We start from the raw sequence: 21,441 nt of genomic DNA on the forward strand, positions 1-21,441 counted from the left end.
CAATCTAGGTGCTATAATATGTGTTTTAGAAAATATACATAGTTAGTTACCAAGTATTTGTTTCATGGCCAAGTTAACAATCAAAATATTACAATAAGTTCGATCTTTTTTTCCTGGATTGTTTTGTGAGCAAGCTATGCTCAAAATCATAATTCGATTCTAAAGTTCCGGTCAATCCCAAAATTAAAGTAATGGAAAATTTAGTAGTCTTCTTAATTCTTAATTATAGAGTGGTTGATAAGTATACGTATCAAGCTGTACACGTACCATAGTATTTGTTGTGCATATCAAGAATGGATTTATTAGATGTTGACTTTAGGTATAAACAATATTTGCCGCAAATTAAAACAGGCTAAAATTTGAATAAAGGGGAAAGAAATATATCTTGAAAATGACTTCGTTGAAGTAACAAGTGTAATGCCATCCTAGAATGAACTGGTCACAATCCATTTCTTGAAAAATAACCTGGAACATGGTTGTCATGACATAGCCTAGTTTTATTTATTAGGTTTTTGGTCATCGGACATTCCTACAACTAGTATAACTTAGCCAAGAACCATGTTATTTGACCAATTCTTTGTTCATTACACAATTTATCAAACGTTTGGTTTGCGATTCAGACAGCCGCAACGCATGTGATTGTGTTTGTTGTACCCCACGAAGATAATCTATATAAAAGAATTGAAAAGGATATAATTCCATGAGTCAAAGTTCAGCTTCTAAATCATTTGCAGCAAAATTGTGACTATCACTGCGAGGTTAAAGTGGTTAAGGGCGGATGGTTTTTAAGTGAAGATAAAATTAATGTTGACTAGAAAAGTGGTGATCAGATAACAGATGTGTATGAGATCGTCTGAACGTAGAGTAGTTTTTGTATGAAATTTTTATGTATTCTTTTTTTAATTTCGTGGGAGCGGGAAGTGGTGATAGACTAGTAGTGGTCTTCAAATGGTGTTTTTGAGATTCGAGAGATGAGGAATGGTAACTGAGAAAAATATTGATCAAATCTGAATTATTTCGCTAAGTTTAGGAGCAAATATGAACCATAAATACAATGTAAGATTAATCGTGTTCACTCATAAAGAGGGTCACGTGTTGAAAAACTTATCATTTTAGTCCCTAGGGACAAATTTAGCTTACTTTTATAGCGACAAAGATAAATCTAACCCAGCTATTAACTAAAGGTAAAGTTAGATCATTTTGCAAAAATTAAGAGGCAAATTAGACATTTTTCGTGTCTAACAAACATGAAACATAAAATATGATAGAGAGAGTATTTAATTTACTTTTCTGCGGGAACAACTGTACGCTTATTACATCACATTCAGTACAACTGTATGGTATACACGTAACGCCAACGATTTTTTATTTTACTAGTTTGGATTATTTAAAAACGTATATAGATAGAGAAATTAATAATTGCGGCAGAGTTTGAGTTTCATATAAATACCTCTTCCCTCCTCCTCCCCTTTTCTCCAAAAAGTTCACCCTCTGAATAAAATCTCTGTCTAAATCTCAGGCTCGTCTATCTATAGCCATAGATTAGACAATTTTCTCGTGAAATCAATATTTTCAATTCTTCAGGATATTTCTCTTTACTCCAAAGAACTTTCTAGATGTTCAATACAAGGACGATGATCGATATCAGTCAACGCATTTGATACATTACTAGGAAAATCGATTCCAGTTGCTGCAAAAACAGAGAAATATTTACTTTAAAGAACAGTGCGTGAGATCTGTGAATTTTGTAGTGCGGTTGAAGATGTCGATGATGAGGAGAGAAGTAGAGGAAGAGAGGAATATTAGTAGAAGAGATTCAGGCGCAGAGTATAAAATGGAGGATTTGACGAAATCGTCGAGAAGTAGTAGAAGATATGCGTTAATGGAGAAGGAGCTTGGACTGGACTCCAGTACTCACTCGAGGTTTAGCAGAGAAAACGTCATCAATGGCATCAAAGGCCTCTCTCAAGGTTCCGTTATTTATCCCGATGACCGGTACGCTCTCTCTCTCTCTTTAGTTTTTGAAAGAGACTGTAAATTTCTCTCTCTCTCTCTCTCTCTCTCTCTCTCTCTTTACTTGGTTGAAAAGAGGCTGTTAATTGGAAGAGAAACGTAAAAATTACTGTCTCAGTAGCTTTGCAGAAAAACAATGGCGACTTGTTATTTTTGAGTGTCAGAGAAGAATCATTTACGTGTGAGAAAAGCGTTATTCCCGGCGAGGATTTTGCGTATTAGGTGTGCGAGGGGACCTATGGACATTCGAGAAGATTCATTGGGTTTAGGGAGAACATTCACCATTAGTTTGACTCTATAAGACTATTGGTGCTACTCATATTAATTACTTCATCTTCAAATTTCCAGTTACATAAATACTGCTGTATATATTAGTAGTGCTTAGCATTCTTCTACAAGTAAAAATTTAATACAAGCATAGAAGTAACATTCTTTCTATATGTAACACACTTTCAAAAAATGTGTTACATAAATAATTAGTTTATTTCAAAAAAATTATATATTTTGCGGATCGAAGAAGAGACAGATCAAAATATGGTGCGAAAAATCCCAAATCGATATGAATGGAATATGTCTCTGGAACTCATTTTTTTGAAATTTGAAAATAAAATTTTTTTATTTACTCAATTTAATGAGAAGATTTTATAGTCACTCAAATAAAAGTACCCGCAAAAGCTTTTAAACTCTATGTGAGTTTCAAAGTCTTTTTTTCCTCAAATTTTGTGCCGAATCAAACTATGTCATATATAATTGAAATGGAGGGAGTGCTCGGTTTTGCGTAAAATTTACTCCCTCCATCCCCTTTGATAGTTCGGCTTTAACTTGATACTCCCCGTAAGAAATCATTTACTCCCTTTGTGACTTGATTCGGAATATGAGGGTCAAAGTTCTTAATTTTAACCATAAAATTAGACATAGATTTTTTTATTTTTTTTTGAAATAAAATTTACATATTTGAAAATTACATAGAAAGAATCATAACAACTTATATTTTAAAATACTTTTAAAATATTTAAGAAACTCATGGTCAAAAATAAATATTGTAGACTCCCCAAATAGTAACGTAGACACATAAAATGAAATAGAGGGAGTACCATATATACTCGTGTTGCGTGTTCAATGAAATTAAATTTCTACAAAATATTTAATGCACATAAATAAATTGCCAGAAAAATGTGTTTGAATAAATAAAAATAATAATTCCTCATTTTAATCTCAAAAGTTTGTTGTTGCATTACTTGTCATAATTATCAGATTATTTTTACTGCAGTAATATCATTATCAAGAAGGATATATTGATTTAATAGTGATGATTAAGGATTAGTCTAATAATGTTATGAGAATTAAAAAGTCTGTTAAGAATTTTACGATTTCTTTAATTTTTATTGAAAAAAATACATATATATGACCTAACTAAAGGAAGTTCGTCAGCTTAGCTTATAAAACGAAATGTGTCACTGTAAGAAACTACAAACAGAAGCCGAATAAATCTTCTGGCCATGAATTTGGTTCCCCCTCTATCAAGTTTTGCAGTTTGGACCTTTGGTCCTTTAAATGGTTACTCATATACCTTCGTTTTGGATTGCCTAATCCATTTCACCATCACAATACAGACTAATCTTTGCATATCATGTGATAATACATGATGCATTTAAGTAGGGTGTACAAATAGAATCGGAAAAATCGCATCAAATCGAAAAGTCAAACCAAACCGATTAAATAACCCGACTAGGTTTGGTTTGATTTGGTTTGATATTAAGTAAAAAAACTCGAATCAAACCGACATATAAATATATACTAATTTTATATATACTTTTAAGCTTTTATATAGAATTTTCTTTAAAAAATGTCTAGAAATATTTAGAATTTTCTTACGGGATATAATATTTTATAAAAATATGAAGTGCTCCATATTTATTAACCTTAAATAATGGGTTGTATGATTACTTTCTTATTAAGTGTTACTGAAATACGTCAATCTTTTTGTTCTTTCATATTCATATGTCAAGATCTATTAAATTTTTATATTATTTAGGTATCTCTTTATTCGAATTTGAAGTGGTTATTATTATTTAAGCATCATATTAATTTTTATGTTTAATCATTAAATTCGGTTAACGTTGAAAGTGTACATCAACGAAAAATTATTGTCAGACGACTAAAAACTATCATATGTTACTAAGTAAATTATCGCATAATAATATTTAATAGATAATATGTTTGTCAATTTTTTAAATTTTTACTAAATATATATTTACTTATCAAAAATTTAACAAAGTAAGATTGAAATAATATTTAAGTAACAAAAAACCCAAAAAATCGGTCAAAACCGAACCAATCCAAATCGATATAGTTGATTTGGTTTGGTTTTGAGAAAAACCGAACCAACCCGGTCTATATATACCCCTACATTTAAGGGCTTAATTGTTGTTAACACAATTTGTTTTTATAAAAAAAGCAAGGAGAAAAAGACCCGAAAAATCGGTCAAAACCGAACCAATCCAAACCGATATAGTTGGTTTGATTTGGTTTTGAGAAAAACCGAACCAACCCGATCTATATACACCCCTAGCTTAATTGTTGTTAACACAATTCTTTTTTGAAAAAAAGCAAGGAGAAAAAAGAAAAAGAAAAAGACTTTTATTGCAGATAAGCTACCTGCCTGCCTCTCCTCCTATCATGTTACAACTGCACCTGAAAGGCTGAAAGCAACATTTGAGAATTGTCATTTATCAGCCGTTCTTTTTTTGTTTCCTTTTTTCTTTTATATATATGTTTAATTGAATTTATTTTTCAATATTAATATTTATATTAATTCATTTGTTAGTGTCCACGTGTAATTTAACCTACCACTGATTTAAGATTAAATCACAAACAACCATTTCAAATTTAATTAAGGGGTCCACTCCAGTGGTCACCTTTCTTAGACTTCTCAAGTAGTAGCTTTTGTGAGTTTGGTTCGATTGGATCTAGACTAACGAAACTTGAAGACAAAAAAATAATCGGCGAGAGGCTCCACCTGCACTCTTATGTATACGTTGCTACATGTGAAAATGCTGGAGTTAGGTGGGATTGTACAAGTATGATGATTATTCAACAAATTGTTAATACAGATTGATTTTCATACATAACCATGCAAAGATTATTTGCACTAGTCAAGTTCAAGAGGTCAATTTTATAATAACTTCTATAGTACGTCTTGATTGGTAATTTGAAGGAAAAAAAATGGCAAGTTAGTTGCTAAAACAGATTATAGAATGCTAAGAGAATAAATTGTCCCTTTTGGTGATATGAGCGTATTGTTGTTTGTATTATTTCATCCATTCATATTTAACTTGTTTATAGTATTTCATAAATAAATAGTTGAAAAATATGTACGGTAATAATGTGGTATAATTCGATAAAGAATTGATTTTATTTGGACTAGTGGATCCGGAGTTTAAGTAGAGAGATTTGAGGAGGAGGAGGAGGGAGAAGAAAAAGGAGAAAAGTAGCAACAAGATAAATAAGAGAAATCAGAAAAAAGAAGCAGAAGATCACGAGATTTATGGGCTAGAAGAAAAGAAGAGCTGCTAGTGGGTTGACAGTGTGGAATACCGTGGATTGCATTGCTGCTTAGAGCTGAGACTCTAAATGTAACACCTCAAACGTTATACCTTAGTAACGCGTTTTAAACCCGTGAAGGCCCAGGTCCAGAGCGGATAATATCACTAGCGAGTTGTGTTTATATTGTCCGCTCTGGGCCTGAGCCCACTAGTGATATTGTCCGCTCTGAGCCCGTTAGTGATATTGTCCGCTCTGGGCCTGGGCCCTCACGAGTTTAAAACGCGTCACCAAGGTCTAACGCATGGTAACTTATATACTCAACATTCCTCTTGTGTTTTGCCAATGTGGGACTCTGTTTAAAGTTTGGGGTGTTACAGTAAAGTGTGACATGAAAGCATTGTGCGCAATCAATGGCGTTAAGTTTAATTATTAGTGACGTTACAAAAATTAAATTTACAAAGAAACATCATAGTAATAAAAGCTGAATTTAACTTATTTACCCTTAGAGGCGAGGTTCATAGGTCCCCGATAATTTCAAAAAAATACTATATGTATATATGTGTACATATCTTAAACGGAAAAGGGTCAGAAATGCCCTTAACGTATTAGAAATGACTCAAAAATGCCCTTCTTCCACCTATGAGTTCAAATTTGCCCTTAATGTTATTTTTAGGCTTAAAAATACCCCTCTCTTAACGGAAAGATGACATGGCATTGATGGACATTTTAACATTAAGGGCAAATTTGAACCCATAGGTGGAAGGAGGATATTTTTGAGCCAATTCTAATACGTTAAGGGTATTTCTGACCCTTTTCTGTTTTAATTAAATCTGTAGCATTTATTTAGTCTGGAAAAAAGTGATTTTTTTTTACTAAAAACTGAAAAAATAAAAATATTTTTTTTTCTAGTTTTTACAAAAAAAAACTACTTTAAAACAAGCTAAAAAATATTTTCTAAAATAATATTTTTGTAAAAACTGAAAAATAATTTTCTAAAGTAATATTTTTGTAAAAGCTGAAAAAAAATATTTCCTCTTCTTCTTCCTTATTTGTTTGTCCACATGCTTTCTGAGTTCATTTTTTATATATTTTAGTTCTTCTAATGAGTTAGTACATCAAAACTGAAATATTTTCGTTTTTTTTTCCAGTTTTTAGTAAAAACAAATTCACTTTTTTCCAGACTAAATAAATGATATATGTTTAATTAAAATATCATTTTTTCAGAACTCAAAAAGCCAAACTATTCCTAAATAAATGCTACATGTTTAACTAAATAAATGCTACATTTTTCGAGACTAATGAATTTTATTTTACTAAAAACTGAAAAAAAACGAAAATATTTCAGTTTTGATATACTGACTCATTAGAAGAACTAAAATATATAAAAATGAACTAAGAAAGCATATGGACAAATAAAGAGGGAAGAAGAAGAGGAAATATTTTTTTTCAGCTTTTACAAAAACATTACTTTAGAAAATTACTTTTCAGTTTTTTTTTTTTTTCAGTTTTTACAAAAATATTATTTTAGAAAATATTTTTCAGCTTTTTTTAAAGCAGGTTTTTTGTAAAAACTGAAAAAAAAATATTTTCATTTTTTTCAGTTTTTAGTAAAAAAAATTCACTTTTTTCAGACTAAATAAATGCTACATATTTAATTAAAATGCCTATCAATGCCATGTCATCTTTCCGTTAAGAGAGGGGTATTTTTAAGCCTAAAAATAACATTAAGGGTAAATTTGAACTCATAGGTGGAAGGAGGGCATTTTTGAGTCATTTCTAATACGTTAAGGGCATTTCTGACCCTTTTCCGTATCTTAAATAACATGTATATATATTTTGATTGGCACCATAACACTTAACTTTTAAACAATTGCATTGGTTGTTGGGAGTCACAACTTGACTTTAGTGCTTTTGCCGGAGTTTGATTCTTGCTCCGGCATTTTATTCGATAGTAGTGCTACCGCCACTTTCAAATCTTAGGTCCGCCGCAATATATACTCACACTGTAAATAAAAATTTGTGCTATTAGTACAGATTAACTTGTGGTGGTGGAGAACAAGTTTTATAATTCAGACACTAATTTTATTTTTTTAATGATTACATATTATTATCTTTTAGGTAGAAATGTATTAACTCATAAAATGAAATGTGTTAACTTGATAATTTTTTTTACAAATAACTCTCATTTTACTCTTTGTAATACATCATTCAATAATGGAAAGAAAATTATGAAAGTTTTTTATTTTCGTCAGTTGCTTTCTCTATTCTAGTAAATTATTTTCGCGCCAAAAGTGGTTTCATATCTCTTACCTCCTTTAAGCCTCAGGGAAAATTTCTTTGACATTTCAAACTGATAATCTAGAAAACTTGATGCAGGTGGTACAAGATATGGGAGAAGTTTATCCTGATTTGGGCGATTTATTCATCTTTTTTTACTCCAATGGAGTTTGCATTCTTCACGGGATTGCCCAGGAAACTTTTTCTCTTAGACATTTGTGGCCAAATAGCTTTTCTTGTCGACATAGTCGTGCAATTCTTTGTAGCTTACAGAGATAGTCAGACCTACAAGATGGTGCATAAACGAACCCCTATTGCTCTTCGGTCAGTCCCCTTTTTCCTCATACTTTACTATTTTGCACAAAGATAGTGACGAATTCTACCATCGTTTCGCAGGTTGGGCAGAACCTAGTGTTTCATGGCCGAATCTAGTATATACGTGTTAAAAACAAATATAGATAAAGTTATATAAACATTTCAGAATCCATCCTATAGTTTCAAAACTCTCTGCGTCTAAATTCTGAATCCACCACCTAGAGGGATGCAACAGAAGGTATGCCTTTTAAGTACTTTAGCTGATCTTCTCTCATTGCAGGTACTTGAAAACTCATTTTATCTTGGATTTTCTCAGTTGCATGCCGTGGGATAACATTTATAAGGTACACTTTTTAATTCCCTAGCACCATTTAATCAGTCAATCTTTTACTTAATTTTGGACATCCGCCAGATGTTCTAGAAAATGCAAAGCAAACCAGTATTTGGAAGTTATTAGAGAATATGATAATGATGAACAATAGGGAGGATTAAACTGCTGTTTGGTGACATTCATTTAAAAATTTGCTCATCTCTCCATAGCTTGTAAATGTAAGCATCCATTCTTGAGAGGCTCAGAGGCATAACTATACTTAAATAAATTGATAAGCTCACTTGTCTTAATATGCTCCTCTCTCCATTAACTTCCATGCAACCTAGTAAAGAGAAACGAAAGCTTTCTTGTCAGCAAGACAATGGAGTGGAAGCTCTTTTTTTCTACTTTATTTCCTATTAGTTATACTCTTGGCGAAGACCAAAATTTTAAATGAACTGATACCTGCATTTCATGTTAGATACTTGATTCAAGTAGTGCTTTTTAAACTAACGCTGCTCCATTTGAAATAATCAGGCTGCTGGCAAAAAAGAGGGATTGAGATACCTTTTATGGATTAGGTTATGCAGGGTGCGCCGAGTCAATGACTTTTTTCAGAAGATGGAGAAAGATATTCGGATCAATTTTCTCTTCACTAGGATATTAAAACTTATCGTTGTTGAACTCTATTGCACGCATACAGCAGCTTGCATCTTTTACTTTTTGGCTACCACTCTGCCTGAAGAGAAAGAAGGTTACACATGGATTGGGAGTTTGACCCTGGGAGACTACAGTTATTCACACTTTAGAGAGATTGATCTCTGGAGGCGATACATCACTTCTCTGTATTTTGCAATTGTCACTATGGCAACTGTGGGTATGTCTATTGCTTCCTTTCAAGTTTCACTGTCTTAAATATCTAAAAAGTATATTCCAGTTCTAAAACGGATGGTGCAGACATTTTGCCTGCAAAGATACTTCTTATTTTGTGTCATATGATATAAGTTGTGTCTCTAGATTTCATTTGACAATTATAAAGTTCTCACACCCCGAAGTTGAAGTTCAACATGTGGCAGTTTCCATCCAGGACTAGAACTGAAACCTTTGCCCTCCAATTTGTGTTCATTTTATCTTCTATGGACTAGATTAAGTTTAGGATTTTTTTTTTTTTGATAAGGTAAAGGTTTCATTAATAAGGTACGAAGATGGTACAACAAGTTACAAAAAACACCCCAAAACAACCATATCCTACAGAACTCCTAGTAGATCCAGAAACTCAAAAAACTGTTGTTATTCCACTGATACACTGCTTTTACACCAATAAAACAAGCTGTGAATACATTTGTTTCTAATTCTAAAAATGTGCTCCCTGTGTCCTTCAAAACAAGCCCGGTTCCTTTCCAGCCATAAAGTCCAGAAGATGCATAATAGGATGGTTCTCCATATTTGCTTCAGTCTTCTAGGTACTCTTTCATTATGCCACTCTTCCAACAAGCTCCTAACAATCTGTGGCATTACCCAAGAGATTCCACAGATGTTTAAGAATAAATCCCAGCATTGTCTAGCAATTCTACAATGAAGCAAAATATGATTCACTGATTCTAGATCTCCTTCACACAGATAGCATCTATTGCTAAGATTAAAACATCTTTTTTGCAAATTATCTTGCGTCAAACATGCTTCCCAGGTTGCTATCCAGCCAAAGCATGCCACCTTGACTGGAGCTTTTGTCTTCCATATCATCTTCCATGGCCAATTATTAACCCTGTGACTTGACTTCTTAATCAGCATATTATAACAGCTTCTGACTGAAAACTTTTTATCCTTATCCTCTGGCCAGATCAGTGCATCCACCTTACTATGATTAATTGAGACTGAGTCAAGCTGCTGAAGTAAGAAACAGTAGTCATCTACCTCCCAGTCGTTCAAGTTTCTTCTGAGCTCCACTTTCCATCCTGTCTCTGTGTAAGCAATCACAACCCTTATTAACAGAGTAATTGAATAGAGTAGGATACTTAGATTTCAAGCATTCCTCCCCTATCCATAAATCTGTCCAGAATTTAATTCTTTGCCCATTCCCAACTTCCAGCTTAGTAAATTTCAGAAATTCTTCCCAAAGTTTACTAATACACTTCCAAATGCCTCCTTTTGCGTTCAAGTGTAAAGAGGAAGGTCTCCAAGCAGTCTTGATTCCATAAATAGCATTGATCAGCTTCTTCCATACCTTATCCCCTTCATGAGTAAATCTCCATAACCATTTAAAAAGTAAGCTCTTTCAAATTCCTTATCCCCAAGCCACCCCCTTCTTTATCATTCAACACCACTTGCCATTTGACTAAATGCATTTTCTTTTTAGTAGCATTGCCATTCCATAGAAAATTATTCCTTATGGTGTTTATCTTTTTCTCCACTGCAACAGGCATAGCAAAGAGGGCCATCAGGTAGGTTGGCATTCCATCTAACACACTTTTTTATCAATGTCTCTACCTCCCATAGATAAATATTGTTTCTTCCCGGGAACCAGTTTATTTGCACATCTATCCAAGACCCCTTGCCACATGTTCTGATCATTTTTTCTAGCACCCAGAGGTATCCTCAACTGCAGGTCTGAATTGGTAACCTCATCCTATATCGGATGTCTGAATCATAGAAGTATCCTCAACTGCAGGTCTGAAATAGTACAAAGTAATATGGTTTGGCTGACAGTGGTAGTGCTTGTTATGGCTTTTCAATCTATTCTAATCCTCTAAAGGGAGCTCTAACCTTTATACCTTTAGATTTGCCTAAGTAATCATTCTTTTCCAATTAATCCACTATTTATGCATGTTTTGAGCGTATCAACGAAACTGAATGCGTGACACCCGGTGGATCTCAAAATATGCATGTTTCATTTCTGTTTCCGAGATGTCCTGTTATCTTTATTTACAAATAATCAATTTGGCAGCGTTGAACTGAGTAGTCATAAAAATTGAATGATTGTATGTGCACATCAAGTTATCACTAGTATCATGCATGAGATCTTATCTACATCCCCTTCCCTGCACCAAGAAAAAGATAAAAGAGGAAATAGGTAAACCAAAAAATAGGAAGATAGTACTGTTGAATATGGATAAATATAAATATTCATAAATTGGTACTACTAAGAGGAATAATTTAACCAGAAGAAATTATTTGAAGGCTATATAAAAAGAAGTCGTTTGTTTTGAAAAAAAATCATACATTTTGAAGGAAGATTTCTTTTCTTTCGTCATGCTAAGTATTAATTTGAACATTCTCTTCCTAATTCATGACATTCTTTATATACCTTTTCTGGATATGCAATCACATCCTACTAATAGTAGAAGGTGTATTTCGGTCCTACAGGCTATGGTGACATACATGCAGTCAATCTGAGGGAAATGATATTCGTAATGGTTTATGTCTCTTTTGACATGATTCTTGGTGCTTATTTGATCGGTAATATGACAGCACTGATTGTCAAGGGATCAAAAACTGTCCGATACAGGGATAAAATGACAGATCTTATGAACTATATGAACAGAAATAGACTCGGAAGAGAAATTCGTACTCAAATTAAAGATCACTTGCGATTACAATATGAAAGCGCTTACACTGATGCAGCTGTTCTTCAGGACCTTCCCATCTCAATCCGTGCCAAGGTAAATAAACAAAAGGAAAAATCTCCATGTAATTGATTGTTTGCATGGCCCTATATTCATTGAATTTCAAGTACTCTAGGACATTAGAATCAGCTAGTTTCAATTCTTTGAATTGCTGGGTTTCTTTTTTGTTTTCCTCACTTAAAGTGCTATATTTGGAACATACGAGTTAATTACGAGTTAGTTTTCCTTTGTTACAGGTGGAGAGATTAATAGGTATGTAAAAAAAAGTGGCGGATCTATAACTTAGATGTCGTGGGTTCTGAAATATAAATCTAATTCTGTCACACACAGACAAATAAATGTATATGTATGTGGTCGGGCAGTTGTTACAACATTGCAGGTCACTAATTATGCGAGAAGGAATTTCGCTACCGTAGGACGGTTTTCAGTTCCGCAAGTCTGTTGCGAGAGATCATTCATTGGTAACACAATTATCTGGTTATGCACCTAAGGTTGTGGCCTAGTGATCAATGAAGTGGCTTGAGAACCATGAGGTCTCATGTTCAAATCCCGAAGACAAAAAACACTAGGTGATTTCTTCCAATCTGTCCAAGCCTTGGTGGACAGAGTTACCTGGTACCTGTTGCTGGTAGGAGGTAGCAAGTATCCCGTGCAACTAGTCGAGGTTCGCACAAGCTGGCCTGGACACCACGGTTATAAAAAACAATTTTCTGGTTGTGCTATTTTGGGATTTGTTAATAGGGTTGGAGCAGAAAGCATTAGGTTTTCCACACCCACAGAGCCCCTCTGGAATTATCATAGGGTAGAAAAAACCACACATTGTGACTTTAAAAGAAGCAAGATACTATGCATGAATATTTTTTGGGTGGGGGGTTATTTACATCTAAAGTTTGTAATCTTTCTTGCCTTTTATTTTGACCTTTGCTTTTCACTGCCGATGCATATAGCATTCGCTCAGTAACACTATGACAAAAACTTCAACCTTTTTGCAGATATCCCAGACATTATATCAGTCTTGCATTGAAAATATTCCTCTTTTCAGGGGCTGCTCCTCAGAATTCATAAGTCAAATTGTAAGTTACTTTCTTGGTCAATCATTGTTATTTTAATCTCAAAACAGTGTTTCTATCCTCCTCTCTTTTCTGAAGAGGTCTTTTCATTTTCACACTAATTGAGATCCATGGTAGTATATGAGATACTTTGCCACACCTCTAGAAAAGGATGGCTTTTATATATAGATCCTCATCACTTGCTATACTGATCCCTGAAGCTGAAAAAGAATAGAAGGCCCACACCATATGTTCCATAGTGAGTCACTAATCTAACATCTGGTCTTTGCTTATGTTCTAAATTTTATAAACGGCTTAGATAATACGTCTTTAGTTCAAGTTCGCCTGCTTAATTAAATTGTATAGCAGGTCGTACTTCTTCAATGTGCTTAATGAGTTTTACCTGTTTTACTTTCCCCCAAGGAGAGGCAAGATTGGGATACTAGGTTGATAACATATTTGAAGAACTGGTCCTAGGTAACTTTATTGGGGTTTTTTTCTGCATGTAGACATATGCTTTTCTGCCTTTTCAACCTGCATTGTCACACTCCGCTAAACAATTTGACATGCATGCTTCTTCTCTCTACTCTTAATTAATGTATATCTTTGAATTCTTGCCTCCTCACACCTTTCTGTTTGATTATTATTGGGCCCAGTTAAAGAAGATAAATCTAGTGCTGATTGAGAGTTACTGATTTTTTGAAAACAATTCAGGTAACTCGAGTGCGTGAAGAATTTTTCCTTCCAGGAGAAGTGATCATGGAACAAGGGCATGTCATAGACCAACTTTATTTTGTCTGTCATGGTGTTCTGGTACATCGTTCTACTATTATTAGTGCTGCTCCATATTTCGAGAATCAATGTTATGGCTGCTCAGTATTTACTACCGTGCACCTTTTATGCTATAATAAGCTTATATTATTTTGTCGGCTTAGAAAATGTATTTTCTACCATGTGTTAGCTTAGGTTTTCAAACCTTTATCACTGGTTTCTGGATCTATTCATGGACTTGGTTCCCAAATTGTAGGTAGGAAATTGTTAGACTGTGATGGTGTGATCAGAAACTCTAGAAAAGGAGAGAAAATAGCTGCCTGTTTTCTAGTTTTCCATTGCTCCAACCTTTTCACAAATATTACAACTGCCGAATTGTCTAATCATGTTTGACGTCAAGTTGCAGCTAATAGTTTGAGACTTATTGTGGTTATCTTGGTCCAGGAGGAAATTGGTATAGGGAAAGATGGGTCAGAAGAGACAGTAGCACTTCTTGAGCCAAATAGCTCGTTTGGGGAAATATCCATTCTTTGCAACATTCCACAACCATATACTGTCCGTGTTTGTGAACTCTGCAGACTCATACAGATTGATAAGCAATTGTTTTCAAATATTTTGGAGATCTACTTTCATGACGGGAGAAGAATTTTGACTAACTTATTAGAGGTAATCTGTCTTAGGTGGCATACCGTTCTTGACCCTTACTAATTGTATTTCTCCTTTTGGAAATTAACTGCTTTTGCATTAGAACTACCTATGGACTCAAAAGGCCTAAAAGCAGTCTTAAACTGACAGGGAAAGGATTCTGATCTTCGTGTGAAGCAAGTGGAGTCAGATATTACATTCCATATTGGGAAACAAGAGGCTGAGCTTGCTTTGAAAGTGAATAGTGCAGCTTATCATGGTGATTTGCACCAGCTGAAGAGTCTGATCCGAGCTGGAGCTGATCCCAACAAGAAAGATTATGATGGAAGATCTCCTTTGGTATGGGTTTAGCCAATGGAAACATATATTATTTCTGTTCCATTACTTCTTCTCGATTTTCTGACGAGTTGTTTATTTTACAAAAAGTTTGTTATGAGTAGCTATTGTCAGTTCATGAGTGGGATTTTCTTTTTGTTCATAATCAGTTTTGTTTCCAAGCTCATGAATTTCTTTCTTGGGTGTGCAAATTAGTAAATCATAGAGCACGGTTTGGAAGGATTCTCCTTTAAGGAATATGGGTTATTAAGTTTCAGGTGCTGCTTATCAAAATACTGATTCTGTCTAAGAAAAATAAGCAAACCAAATGAGTCTAAAATAAGGCTGAAGATAGAGTGAAAAAATATTCCTAATCAAGGTTTTGTTATGAACAGCATCTTGCAGCGTCCAGAGGATATGAAGACATCTCTCTTTTCCTTATCCAAGAAGGTGTTGATCTCAATGCTTCAGGTAAGTTTTCCAAACTGAACTTCACCTGTGAACTTCCTTCTTCTCAAATATAATTGTAACTCATGCTCTTCTCCAAATAGACAATTTTGACAACACACCGCTGTTTGAAGCTATCAAGAATGGACACGATCGTGTTGCTTCATTACTTGTTAAGGAAGGTGCTTTCTTGAAGATCGAAAATGCTGGTAGCTTTTTGTGTGTGTTGGTTGCAAAAGGGGATTCAGATCTACTACGAAGGCTGTTGTCCAATGGTATTGATCCAGACTCTAAAGACTATGATCACCGAACACCACTCCATGTAGCGGCTTCTCAAGGATTATTCACGATGGCAAGATTGCTTCTGGGAGCTGGTGCTTCTGTTTTCTCAAAAGACAGGTACCAGCTAATTATTGCTACATTATTGTAGTCACTTCTTACGCTCAGTATGGAATCTTTAGTTTAGAGCAAGCTACCTTTTGTCATACACTTAAGGTAGACTTACGTGCCTAATTTGTTGGGAAACATGAAAATTACTTTATATTGTTGCTATCAGTATTTGAAAATTCTTATAAGAGAGTAATTTATTTCCTGTTGATTGTTGAATCTTGCATCCGGTTCCAAATGTAGTGAAATGGATAGTGCAAATTCATATAGCCAACCCCAACTAGCTTGGGAGTTGGGATTGAGGCATAATTATGTTCTTGAATCTTGCGTCCTTTAACCTATCAACTACGACTGAGAACTTTTACTCGTACTATTTTTTGAATTATAGCATAGTAATGCCCAATCAATTTGAGATTCATGCTTTTAAAATTAACTGCTTCAATTCCAGGCTTGTGAAAAGTGAGATTTTCTGTTCACTAATCAGTGAAATCGTAAGTTAGACAATTGCTTTTCGTATTTTTCCTGTCATCGACTTAACGAGATAGAGACGAATCAAGAATGTGAATGAATTCTCAAACATGAGGAAAGATCCCAACACAATTTTCTTGAGGTTAAACCTGTTATAAAAATATCTCTTTGATGACCTAGGAGAGCTTGTTGTTAAGTCCATCATGGTTCAAGCTCAAAATGCCTTGTATTGTACATGATCACTGGAGACATGGGGTAGTTTTATTTCTAGGTCGAGCTTATTAGATTCTTAGTCAATTCTTCTCCTGAGCTTGGTGTAGTTTTTTTCCTTCAAGTTTTAAGGCTAATCGAGGTGAATCATCGTGGTTGCTCTTTAGCTGAATTGTGCATATCTGTGCTAGTTAGCCGCTTAAAACTTTAAGGGAACTTGTTATGTTGCAGATGGGGGAATACTCCATTTGATGAAGCTAGACTAAGTGGAAACAATCAATTGACCAAGCTTATGGAAGAAGCAAAATCAACTCAGATATCGGAATTCCCTATTGCTCCACACGAGATCTCAGGTATTACAAATGAACACTTTCACCAAATGCAATGGAAAAATATTTCTGTTTAGGAGTTTATAATAATACCCTTTATGTGGTACCTATATTTGATCTGGGAAACTCCCTTGCTTCACTCGCTCCCCTTTATTACTCACATAAACCAAAGACCAAAAAGCAAGAAAAAGTGACTTGAAGAGGAACAAGACAAGGGTTAACTGAATGTTCATTATTACCTGTAGGTCATCAATCATTACTCTTCTCCCAAAAGCTGAATAGCTGGGCTATAACTTCTTTTATTAGCTACATTTTTCTATTAGCTAAACTTTTTCAAGCTCGCTAACCATATAATCTGTGTATAACAGAAAAAATGCACCCACGGAAGTGTACTGTGTTTCATTTCCACCCATGGGAGCCCAAGGATCTCAGGAAACATGGTGTTGTACTGTGGATACCTAAGAGTATGGAAGAGCTCGTTACTACAGCATCGGAACAACTCAACTTTCCATCTGGCTCTTGTATTTTATCAGAAGATGCAGGTAAAATACTTGATATAGGTTTGATTTCTGATGGTCAGAAGTTGTACTTGATCAGTGAAACAACTTGAGAGTACCTCGTCTATATATAGTTATATCCTGTGTAGCTTTGGGGTTTGTATATATTGCAACCAAGTTGAAGATGAAATAGAATCTCTTGTAGTTACTCATTGCTTTGAGTGATGATTTTTCAAATGAGATATAAATCCACTGTAGCAGTTTATGCTTCTCTAGTGTTATTTGTAGTTTTTTGGTACTTGTACCTTGCATTATCAATTTCTCTATTTGTAACATAAATCTACATTTTCCGGCTGAAGCCAGTCTTTGGGGCAGGATTCTGCCATTACTGCAATGTTTCCCTTTACTTGTCCAAAACACGAGCTTAATTAGATTCCATCTTCTGGCTGGCATTTTTCTGGCAGCCCGGTGCACAAAGCATCCCGCATTCACGTAGGGTCTGGAGAAAGGCCGTACCCCAAGGGTGTGACGTAGACAGCTTACCTTAATGCAAGCATTAGTAGCTGCTTCCACGGTTTGAACCCGTGATTTATAGGTCACACAGAGACAACTTTACAATTCCTCCAAGGTCCCCTTCCTTCTGGCATTTTTCTATTTACTCCAATTTAATTAGAATGAACCGAGTGGACAGTAAGAAAATTATCACAAGCTCCGAAAGAGATCTTATATTGACTCTATTGAGATTAACGTTGATTCAACATGACTGTCTTCTAAAATGATCTTATATTCACCCTGTTAACATTTATAGGTTGAATCAACATGATCTTGACTTGATCAAAACAAAAATATTTTAAACACATGGGTTGAAATTTGTGGCCAGACTTAGAAAGTGATGGTTAGATTACCAAAATGCAAAACCATGTGCTATTTCATATGCTATTGTCTTTCAGTTGTGCCCATTAAATGTCTTTTCAGTCTTTCAACACTATTCATCAACATTCAGGGTTTACCATTATTCTATATATGTAATGTATACACACACACATATATACACACAGTTAGAGGAGCTTTCTGCTAATTCAGCTCTCTGTAAAGGTCAAACCAATTCCAAGCTTTCATTTCTAAATTCTAAGTCCTTAGCGTTATCCTTCCTTTGGCAAAATATTACATAGATAAAACATGATCAATTAAGGCAACCTGTAAGTCAAACACCATAACTTGCAGAAAACATTAAAGGTCTACTGATAAGCTCCAGTTCATGTGAACTTCAGAAAGGCTATCCTATGAATTATCAGATGCTTTTGATGAAGCATATATCCATAAACTTTCTCATAGTTTCAGCATGGATGATACAAAGAAAACAATGATTGATATTAAGGTGCCTTTCGGAAGAATCACACAAGACTTAGAAATTACTATATTCAAACACATTCAAGTTATTGTAACAGAAGATCTATTAAGGATAACTTAACTCGTGCAGAACATTATTTCTCTGTTAAATGTTATCAGTGATGCTGTGCATATGGACCTTTTTTTTAACTATTGCTTGGAAATGGTTTTGTCAATTGTAATGACATATTAATCTTAATTTCAAACATTTTCAATCTGGTGCTTCACAAATGGATTTCGATACTTTAACAGTAAAACCTTCTGTTCTGAATAATGGAATCTGGTTTTCAGCAAATTCAAAAGCTAAATAAGGTTTAGCCCACCAACATTACAAAATCATACTCACGCTACCTCAAACTGTTAGTTTATGCCTGAAGATGTCATCTGAAATGAATCTATAATTTAAAAAAAAATAAAAAATAAAAAATAAAAACACCTCCTGTCTTCTCTTCTGTAACTATCAAAAGTAAGAAAGTAAAAGAAACATCTAATACTATCACCAAGAGTTCTTCAGTGGCTTCTCCAACAGTGCTGAAAGATACATTCTCATTCAGCTCGGGGCCTCTGTCCATCTTTCGCCCAACGACCCACTTGACCTTATTAAACCCAATGCTGTCAATAAGAGGAGCATAGACTTGCTCAAATTGCTCACCAACACAGAAAAAATGGTCAAGCCAGAACAGTCCACCAGGTCGAAGCACCCTATAGATGTCGAATAATAAGAAGTGCAGTAGTGTTGTTGGTATCCAATTACTCAAGACATGCATTGAGTGAACTATATCCAGTGTGTTGTCAAAGAAAGGAAGTCGTTGCGAAATGCTTATGTACAAAGGTACGACTCCTCTTGATGCTATAAATGTATTGAAAGGACCATTAAGATTCATTGAAGTTGTTAATATTGTTATGTTTCTTTCTCTCATTCTTACAGCAAATGTAGCCACACCTCCACCAATGTCAAGCCCTATTCTGATTGTACCAGCCTTCTTCACTGCTAGTACTTCATCAATAGAGAAGTCAAGGCCAGCTCCCTTTTTCGACGACCAACGAGTTTTCTCTCTCCCATTGAGATCAAAGCAGTCTTTGCAATCATCAAATGCTTTCTGATTTTTTTTCCTGTTGATTAGACATTCACAGCTTTTGCATGTATATGCTGTCCAAACTACAGATGAATCTGACGGAGTAGCCCACAAGCTCTCAGGAAGAGGATAAGGCTCAACATACTCCTGTTGAGCAGCAGGACGGCATCTGCGGCGAGGGAGAGGCTCACAACCTGTAAAGAAAATAGAAAGAAGAGATTTTGAGGAATGAATTGAGTAACCCCTATTCTTAAAATTGTAGCTCAGTGCATTAAGCTCCTGCTATGCGCGGGGTCCGGGAAAGAACCGGACCACAAGGGTCTATTGTATGCAGTCTTACTCTGCATTTTTGCAAGAGACTGTTTCCACGGCTCGAACCCGTGACCTCCTGATCACATGTCATCAACTTTACCAGTTACGCCAAGACTCCCCTTCGGAGTAACTCATGTTCTTATTTACACAATTATAGTGATTCTAAACCTTTCCTATATTTACATGGTAAAAATATTGGTTGACGTTGAGAAAAAAAGTAATTGAACTTGAAGTTGAAAAAGAGTACTTGGAAAGTTATTTTGTGTCTGGATATGAATTTCAAATGGAAAAATAATTGAAGAGTTGTGAGCGAAAACTGTTATTTCACCGAAATAGTCCTTAAACAAGTTTTTTCTTTATTTCTAACACTACCTTTGAGAAGCAGCTTCTGTGCCAGGAGCTCATCATCCGGGCAAGAACCATTGATTTTGTACGACATGTAACGACGAAGTAAATCTGGAAACATAGTACATGGACGGCCAACAGGAGGGATGAGTTTGTCAGAATTAAAGTTCGGGTTGACTCCAAATGGCAGTTGTTGTGGAGATGTGAAAGCAAGGAACTCAGATGGTAAGTCTAAATCAGCTGCTGGTTTATCAGATACATGAACAGCATCATCTCTAATTTCTGGCTCAACAACAAAAGGGATAGCAGTATTTAATGAAGTAGTGGCAATGGCTTTATATGTTTGCTGGTATAGAGAACAAGAAGAGTTCTTAAATGTGTTAGAAATGAAAAAAGTCAGGAGATTTGAGGACACAAGAAGGATGAAAAAGAACAGGTTAGGTGAAAAAGACCTTGGCTTATGAGGGGAGTCCATAAGTTTTTCCTTTGGACAATAAAGCTTTGTTCCCTTAGAGTTGAAGTGATGCAAAATTATGGTACTGGTATCTGTATGGTTATAGATATTCAGCAAGGGCAAGTGTTCTTTTCTTTATCTTTAACTAGTATTTTCATCCTTAATTATACCTCTACTGCCCTTACTAGGTGATGAAGTTTAATTATTTGCATGCAGAGGCGAATCTAAGATCTAGAGTCCGCGGATTGAAATCAATGTGATCTTATTTATGTATACATGTCTTACTTAAGATGTATGCATAAATATATTGTTTTACCTTTTTTTTTGGCATATGTATATATAGTTCGAGTACTGCTGTGTTTTTGCTTCATTGTGCCGAGGGTCTTCCGGAAATAGCCTATGTACCTTTACAAGGTAGGGGTAAAGTTTGCGTACATATTATCCTCCCCATACTCCACTTGTGGGAATACACTGTGTATGTTGTGTATATATAGTTCGAACCAAGAGCAATGAGTTCCATTGAATCTATAGAACCTACCCTAGATTCACCTCTTTCTGCATGCATGGATATTTTCGTCCTTTTGCATCATATATATTCACCTAAGAACTTAAATATAGGTCTTTATGATACTGTCGATGATAAATTAGTGTAGCATGCTGTAG

The 21,441-nt window shown here is 34.8% G+C and overlaps 1 protein-coding gene and 1 pseudogene across 2 annotated transcripts; one reads left to right on the top strand and one right to left on the bottom strand.

Moving 5' to 3' along the window:
• Window positions 1-1,421: 1,421 nt before the first annotated feature.
• On the top strand, window positions 1,422-17,475 carry LOC107832281 (potassium channel SKOR-like). 2 transcript variants are annotated; one of them, XM_075227643.1, is made up of 13 exons: window positions 1,422-1,995; window positions 7,936-8,160; window positions 8,233-8,495; window positions 8,999-9,338; window positions 11,825-12,120; window positions 13,077-13,157; window positions 13,848-13,946; window positions 14,349-14,570; window positions 14,700-14,888; window positions 15,260-15,335; window positions 15,416-15,710; window positions 16,608-16,729; window positions 17,074-17,475. In XM_075227643.1, exons 3-13 carry the CDS (start codon window positions 8,472-8,474, stop codon window positions 17,313-17,315), a joined length of 1,986 nt encoding a protein of 661 aa, XP_075083744.1. In that variant the 5' UTR covers window positions 1,422-1,995; window positions 7,936-8,160; window positions 8,233-8,471; the 3' UTR covers window positions 17,316-17,475.
• Window positions 17,476-18,959: 1,484 nt separating this feature from the next.
• On the bottom strand, window positions 18,960-20,945 carry LOC107832282 (putative methyltransferase At1g29790; annotated as a pseudogene).
• Between the last annotated feature and the right edge of the window lie 496 nt (window positions 20,946-21,441).

Source organism: Nicotiana tabacum, chromosome 13, assembly GCF_000715075.1.
Source record: "Nicotiana tabacum cultivar K326 chromosome 13, ASM71507v2, whole genome shotgun sequence".
NCBI classification, from domain to species: Eukaryota; Viridiplantae; Streptophyta; class Magnoliopsida; order Solanales; family Solanaceae; genus Nicotiana; species Nicotiana tabacum.